The sequence below is a fragment of the Triticum dicoccoides genome, chromosome 4B (assembly GCF_002162155.2).
Source record: "Triticum dicoccoides isolate Atlit2015 ecotype Zavitan chromosome 4B, WEW_v2.0, whole genome shotgun sequence".
NCBI lineage: Eukaryota > Viridiplantae > Streptophyta > Magnoliopsida > Poales > Poaceae > Triticum > Triticum dicoccoides.
In genome coordinates, this window is record NC_041387.1 from 638,199,612 (window position 1) to 638,208,041 (window position 8,430).

Here is an 8,430-nt window from a genome sequence, read left to right on the forward strand (position 1 = left end):
CTCAAGCATTGAGAGTATCAAATGCACCAATGGTCGAAAGTGCTCATCTATTCACCAAGAGTGATGCAACTTTCCACATTCCGTTGATTAACCCATCTGCTGCTTAGTCTCATACTTCATCCTCTGATTGTGTTGTCAATGTCATTTACATTTATGTAACTGAGAGAAAAGGATGTCACACTATTAATATTTTGACGCGTCTTGCTAAGAAGTATTGTCAAGATTAGTACAATAGTTAGTATCATGGAATGCCTATCATTGGTGGTCATAAAATGCTTACTTTAATATCAGTAGACTTTCCTTCTACGATCATCTTTCGGTACATTGGTAGTCATAAAATGCTTACATTGTAGGTTTATGATCCAATTTTATTTTTTTGCAGTGTTTTATGATCCATTATATGTGATGCTAGAAAAATCTAGTAGACATGAAATTAAGAGGATGGCTAATATGACATGAAAATATAGAACATGACTGTCACGTAAAATGATAAATATTTGGTTTGCCTACATGGTTGTTTAGAAGTTTTTTCACTAGAAATAGGAATTCAATTTTTCTATGCCTATATATTTGTAAAAATCACTGTCATTCTATTGGAAAATTAGACGGCGCAGCAACACGCGCCAATCATGATCTAGTAGTACAATGTAAACCTATACACTTTCTAGGCAATTTTGACTTTGGAGCCATTTGAGGCAACATTCATGTGGTTGCCTCCTTTTTAGGTGTAACATAACTTTCATGAATAAGTATATGTCTCGAAAGAACCATGGACTAGAGAATGAGTAACACAACCTTGCAAAACAAATAATTAAAATTAAGAAGTGTCGATGCACACATTTGTTTTCCTTTCCAAGGCATGTAACATATGAGTTCTAATGTCTCTTTCCGTTATTATTAAGTTACCTAACACACCCACATAAGGTGGACAAGTTCTTTTCTCAAGAACCACATTGCTACGTTTGTAACAAAAGATGACTTGGTATGTATACCCGTTTACGAGACAACATCTATTGCAAAATAGTGAAAGACTTTGTAAAGGACAATACGACAATGACCAAAAATTTGTGCTACTTGATAAAAAGATACCTTGTTGTCCATATTATTCATTGAGAAAGTTGGCTAGAACATATACCTAAAGTGCACAACATGCAAAAGGGATACCCCTCGAATCACATTCTATGGACACCAAGCACTCCAAGCATCCATGTCACGTCCAAAGCCAAACATTGTAACGTCTACACTTGTTAGGTTTTTTTTGACATAATTTCGTATGTTACCTCCTCTTGTAATATCTCTTTTTAATGAACTGATACTGATATAATACATACTCTTATATCCATGTCTTAGCCGATATGCTTAATTGCTGGAGCCACACTGCATCCGTAGTTTATGCCGGTGGTATAAGGTTTTAGTATTATTTTTATCATCACACACGTGATAATCTCTCCGTTATAGTAGAAAAGAATAAGCAAGAGTGAAACTAGACAAAATTCAATCTTCTTGAAAGCAACTTCAACAAACCCTACCACTAGTAGTTTTATTGGGAACAAGCCTTGATCATGGCAAGTAGTAGTACAATAACAAAAGCTAAACTCACTAGCAAGTGGGCCACAAGTAACATGAGTCCTAGTCACCTTAACCTCGAAGTATTTTCTTAACTTGTCCACCGTTTCCCGGAAAACGCAAGAAGGAAAACCACACGTTTCCCCGCCGTCCCCACCTGGCAGCGACTCAAACTACGGCGCGGGTAGGGTCGGCACGGGTAGGCAAACCCGTCGTCCCCTCCCGTCGCGATCTCGCCCAGCCCCACCCCCACCCCACCCCTGTCCACGAACCAACGGAGGCGGCGAGGCATCTCCATCGCCGGTGAGAAATCCAGCTAGGGTTTCCGCCCCCGTTGACCCGATGGGCCCGGGCGCGCCGTCGCCGGAGGACGCCGCGGGCGGGGAGCCGGAGGCGTGGTACGGCAGCATCCAGTACCTCGTCAACATCTCGGCGGTGGGCGCCGCCTCCTGCGTGCTCCTCTTCCTCCTCGTCAAGCTCCGCTTCGACCACCGCCGCATCCCGGGGCCCTCAGCGCTCGCCGCCAAGCTGCTCGCCGTCTACCACGCCACGGCGCCGCAGATCGCGCTCCACTGCGGCGCCGACGCCGCCCAGTTCCTCCTCTTCGAGCGCGCCTCCTTCCTCGTCCTCGCCGCCGTCTCCGCCGCCGCCTTCGCCGCGGCCCTGCCGCTCAACCTGCTCGCCGGGGACGCCGCCATCGCCGACCAGTTCGCCGCCACCACCATCTCCCACATCCCCAGGGCCTCCCCGCTGCTCTGGCTCCACCTCCTCCTCACCGCCGCCGTCGTCGCCATCGCGCACCTCGGCATCTCCCGCATGGAGGACGCCCTCCGCATCACCCGCTTCCGCGACGGCAACGGCAACCCCAGCGACCCCAACTCCAGCTCCGTCGCCGTCTTCACCATCATGATCCAGGGCATCCCCAGGGCGCTCGCCGCCGACAGGGCCCCGCTCAAGGAGTACTTCGAGCACAAGTACCCCGGCAAGGTGTACCGCGTCATTGTGCCCTTCGACCTCTGCACGCTCGAGTACCTCGCCGACGAGTGGGGGAAGGTCCGGAACAAGATCTCCTGGCTGGAGGCGAAGATGGACGCCCGCAGCCTGTTTGACGAGTTTGTGCAGGATGAATCAGGGCAGTTGGAAGCCCACTGGCTTGTCAGGAGATGCAAAGAGCTGTGGGCAATGGCGGCGCAGAGGTTTGGGTTTACTGATGATGAGAGGCTAAGGAAGCTGCAGACAAGGAAACTCGTGATTGGGAGCAGGCTGTCGGATTACAAGGAAGGGCGTGCGCCTGGTGCTGGCATAGCTTTCGTTGTGTTCAAGGATGTGTACACGGCAAACAAGGCTGTGAGGGATTTCCGAATGGAAAGGAAGAAGACACCCATTGGTAGGTTCTTCCCGGTGATGGAGCTCCAGCTTGAGAGGAGCCGATGGAGAGTGGAGAGGGCGCCACCGGCATCAGATATCTACTGGAATCATCTTGGGATGAACAAGACCTCACTAGCCTTGCGGCGGATCGCGGTCAACACCTGCCTCATTGTAATGCTCCTGTTCTTCAGTTCGCCCTTGTCAATACTCAGTGGAATGCAAAACGCAGCACGGATCATCAATGTGGAGGCTATGGATAATGCCAAATCATGGATTGTTTGGCTTCAAGGCTCAAGCTGGTTCTGGACAATAATCTTTCAGTTTCTACCCAATGTCCTCATCTTCGTGAGCATGTATATTATCATCCCTTCAGTACTGTCATACTTCTCCAAGTTTGAGTTCCATCTGACAGTGTCGGGGGAGCAAAGAGCTGCATTGCTGAAGATGGTTTGCTTCTTCCTTGTTAATCTCATTTTGTTGCGTGCGCTGGTGGAATCGTCGCTTGAAAGTTGGATTCTTAGCATGGGACGGTGCTACTTAGATAGTGCTGATTGCAAGCAGATTGAACATTACCTGAGCCCATCATTCTTGTCGAGATCCTCACTTTCTTCCCTGGCGTTCTTAATCACATGCACCTTTCTGGGAATATCTTTTGATCTGTTGGCTCCAATCCCTTGGATAAAGCATATACTGAAGAAATTCAGAAAGAATGATATGGTCCAGTTAGTCCCTGAAGAAAATGAGGAGTACAGATCTATGAACAATGATGAAGAAACAAATGGGCTGATATCGCCTCTAATGTCTGAGAGAGAAGACAGTGACATTCTGAATGGTTTCGAGGGACATGATCTTTCCATGTACCCAATAAACCGGAGCTTCCACATGCCAAAGCAGAAATTTGACTTTGCACAATACTACGCGTTTGACATCACAATATTCGCGCTCACGATGATCTACTCACTGTTCGCTCCGCTTGTTGTTCCTGTCGGTGCAGTGTACTTTGGCTACCGTTACCTTGTGGACAAGTACAATTTCCTGTTCGTATACAGAGTCAGAGGATTTCCTGCAGGCAATGATGGGAAGCTGATGGATAGGGTGCTGTGCATCATGCAATTCTGTGTTATCTTCTTTCTTGCTGCTATGTTGCTCTTCTTCGCAGTCCAGGGTGATTCCATGAAGCTTCAGGCTATATGTACTCTTGGGCTGTTAGTGTTCTATAAGTTGCTGCCGTCTGGAAGTGACCGCTTCCAGCCGTCCTTGTTAGAAGGGATGCAAACAGTTAATAGCTTTGTAGACGGTCCAACGGATTATGAAGTTTTTTCACAACCTGACCTGGATTGGAATCTGTATCAATCCTGAAGAAAACTCAAGGTCAATACACACTTGTTTCATTTCAAAGTCATCTACTGTCACCAGAGCTTCACATTGTATATCTCTTGTTCTTTTATATAGTTGATGTAGATTAACTCCCTTCTTTTTCTAGCTGGATCTGTTCGTTTTGGAAATGACAAACACTTCAATTTAGATCATGTAGGCATGAGCTGTCTTATCTAAATTCCATGAAATAACATCAGGGGTTATCATACATGATCAGTTCATCGTCTTGAGATTCTTTTTCTTGTAATTGCCTCCATCTAATGCAAAAGGCCCCAACCGCAGCAGATATATCAGTGCATGCCACATTTATTCTTTCCATCTTTTCTGTGTTAGTGTTCCAACTGTAAGAGAATTATTGTTATGTTTGGGATTTAAGAGATTTCTAACACTGGAATCTATCTTATGTACTGTGAATTGTGACAGTCAAACTATACTGTAAACTTCTGAAGTTTTGATGTAGCTTCACAAACATTATTAGTTTAGTACCGACGTGCAACAAGTGTACTGATATATCATTGTTTTTTTTGGCATCCCTGTTCCTCATCTTTTCTCATTCATATGTTAGGCCATTAGTTAATTTGCGTGTTTGTATATTCATTAACCAGTGTTGATGTATTTGTATATTTGCTGTGTTTGTATCTTTATTAACCAGTGTTCATATATTTGTTAATTTGCTGTGTTTGTATCTTTATTAACCAGTGTTCATATATTTGTCAATTTGCTGTGTTTGTATCTGTTATTCTTTATTAACCATTGTGTTTATATTGATTGCTTCCAGCCATCCTTGTTAATAGAGACACAGACAGTTAATAGCTTTGTAGACGGTCCAACGGATTATGGAGTTTTTTCACATCCTGACCTGGATTGGAATCTGTATCAACCCTGAAGGAAAAATTCAAGGTCAATATACACTTGTTTCATTTCAAAGTCGCCTTGTATCACTGGAGCTTCACATTGTACAGCTCGCACTCTTTTGTACAGTTATGTAGATTAACTCTCTTTTTTTTCTAGCTGAAACTGTTTGTTTTGGAAAAATGGCAAACACTTCAATTTCAATTTAGATCATGTAGGCATGAGCTGTCTATCTTAAATTTCATGCCAAAGCATCAGGCATTATCCTACATGATCAATTCATCATCTTCATAAACTTTTTCTTGGAATTGCCTGCATCTAGTGCAAAAAGCCCCAACCATAGGCCATAGCATATATATCAGTGTGTGCTGCATTAGAATCTTCTATAAGAGTATTATTGTTATGTTTGGGGTTTAAGTGTTTTTTAACACTGGGAGCTACCTTATGAACTGTGAGAATTGCAAAGTCAAACTACACAGTATTTTCTGAAGTTTGTATATATCTTCACAAACATTAGTAGTTTAGTACCATGATGGCCATAAGTGTACTGTGATATATCATGGTTATTTTGACATCCCTGTTCCAGGGTTATCCCCTTCTCACCTTTTCTCATTCGTATGTTAGGCCATTAATTAATTTGCTGTGTTTGTATCTTTATTAGCCAGTGTTCATATATTTGTTAATTTGCTGTGTTTGTATCTTTATTAACCAGTGTTCTTATATTTGTTAATTTGCTGTGTTTGTATCTTTATTAACCGTTGTTTGTATATTGATTGCTTCCAGCCATCCTTGTTAATAGAGATGCAGACAGTTAAATAGCTTTGTAGACGGTTCAACGGATTATGAAGTTTTTCCGCAACCTGGCCTGGATTGGAATCTGTATCAATCTTGAAGCACTCAAGGTCAATCAATACACACTTGTTTCCTGACATAGACATCTAGTAACCGGAGCTTCTCATTGTACGACTCTCAGTTGTTTCTGTACAGTAATCTAGGATAACTCCTTTTTTCTCTAGCTGGAACTGTTGTGTTGGAACTTGGAAATGACATAGACTTCGATTTGGACCACGAAAGCATGAGCTGCCATTCGGAAATTCCATGAGAGTATATCTGGTGTTATCCTATTCCTACATGATTAGCTCACCATCTTAGAGATTTTTTTCCCTTTAATTGCGTCCATCTAACACAAAGGCCCACCGCAGCAGATGTATCAGTGCATGCCACATTTATTCTTTCCATCTCTTCTGTGTTAGAATGTGCCAACTACTCCCTCCGTCCGGAAATACTTGTCATCAAAATGAATAAAAAGGGATGTATCTAGACATATTTTAGTTCTAGATACATCCCTTTTTATCCATTTTGATGACAAGTATTTTCGGACGGAGGGAGAATTATTGTTATGTTCAGGATTTAACAAAATTTTAGTGCTGAGAGCTACCTTATGCACTGTGAGTTGTGACAGTCGTAACTATGCGGTAATTCCTGAAGTTTTGATGTAGCTTCACAAACATCAGTACCGTGAGCATATCTGTCATATTTATATCTCTTCTGTATCTTGTGCACCTTTTTTCCCTTCTCTTTCTTATATTCCACTCTAGCTCTTGCTATTGGTGGCTGAAAATAGCTGTTCTTTTTACCAATAGTTGTAAGGCAAAACCCCTGGTCGTGTTGGCTTTTCATCTAAATGTAAAATCCACTCGGCGAATCTTACAGTCTAGGGGGCTATGTGAGCCCATATGAAACTTGTACAAAGTTGGTAGGTTGTTCCAAAGTACTCCCTCTGTAAAGAAATACTTATAAGATATTTGTAAGGAGGAGTATTACTTTCCACTCATTCAGGAAATTTGAAAAATATCTCGCATGCAAATGACTCAAGTTTGATTCAAGGTTTCAAGTTTCGTGAACATGACAACTTGTTTGTGAATTGTCGAAAAACAATAAACCCAAAGCACTTCCTGTAACCCGGTGCTCGTATTTTTTGATTTATTTTAGGATTTTCGGTGATGTTCGTTCAGCGTCTGTGGTAATGAGTCGTCAATCTCAAGATGTTGTGTCGGTTTAGTATTTTGGAGGTGCTCATAAGGGTAGTGTGTGCGCGCGTTCATAGGATGAGGGTGTGGGAGCATGTGCGTTGTACTCCCTCCGTTTTTATTTAGTCCGGTATTAGCTTTGGTCAAAGTCAAGCTTTATAAATTTTGATAAAGTTTATAAACAAAATATTAACATATACAATAACAAATCAATACCTTTAAATTCATTGTTGAATGTATTTTCACATTATATAGATTTGTTATGGTAATTTTTTTAGAAAAGGAAGATGTCCCCCGGCCTCTGCATCTGGATGATGTATACGGATATTTTATTAATTATTAACACAAGACCTTACAGATTCATACAACAATAAGACTAAAGCCACCAACTAAGCAACATCTGTCGCTATCCCTATCCAGTTGATGTAGGGGTGCAGAAAGTCTGGGCCTAATAACAAACAGACCTCGTAGCCAAACCTAGCATCTAAGACTTGAGGTCCCAACCAGGACGCCTGCCGGGTATGAGGCCGCCGCAGTCACGTGCCACCAATCCATCTTCATAGTTGTATTGCTGCATCAACCTTGCCCGGTCTAGCTGCCGTCGACGCCACCACGACGCCAGACAACGTCACCCTCCTGCGCGAGTCCATCTCCGCCCATCAGGCGTCGAGTCTCCACTGTCCCACGCCGCCGAGATCCGCCGTCATCAATGGACCAAATGAATCGCCGCTCCTCCACTTGTCCCCTCCAACCAGCACTTGCTTCAAAACGATGCCCCCATGAGGGAGAACAATACCAAAGGCACCGTCATCGTCCGATCCGGTGGACCCAGATCTAGGGTTTCCCCCGGAACTTCCCGATCAGGTTGATGTGACCTGCAACGACAATGCCTCCAGAAGGGAGCGACTTCTGAGACGCCGCCATCGTCCGCCGAGACCGCAGTCAGGCGCGATTTTCACCGGAAGCCACGTCTTCCCGACCTTGCGGCTGGCTAGAACCGAGCGGAACCTCGCCACGAAGACGTATGTCGCCGTCGGTACTCCGGCAGAGATCCGGCATCTCCTCACCGGTCCCTCCACGCGTCGCCGGGCGGCGAAAGGCCTCCCCGCGACGGATCCAAACGGGGTGTTGGATCCGTAGTGGCCTCCGTCACCAATCACGACAAGGACAGCCCACAGCGGATGGGGCGCTCCACCGCCGCCGTCCATCAGGGCTGCCGTCGCCGGCTATGGTGCTC

General features: G+C 44.4%; 1 protein-coding gene across 1 annotated transcript; it reads left to right on the forward strand.

The window, feature by feature from the left end:
• The first annotated feature begins 1,812 nt into the window (after positions 1-1,812).
• LOC119291951 (CSC1-like protein At4g35870) lies at positions 1,813-6,405 on the forward strand. Its single transcript, XM_037570761.1, has 3 exons — positions 1,813-4,305; positions 5,090-5,211; positions 5,947-6,405. The coding sequence occupies exon 1, from the start codon at positions 1,909-1,911 to the stop codon at positions 4,291-4,293; it is 2,385 nt and encodes a 794-aa protein (XP_037426658.1). The 5' UTR covers positions 1,813-1,908; the 3' UTR covers positions 4,294-4,305; positions 5,090-5,211; positions 5,947-6,405.
• The last annotated feature ends 2,025 nt before the right edge of the window (positions 6,406-8,430 follow it).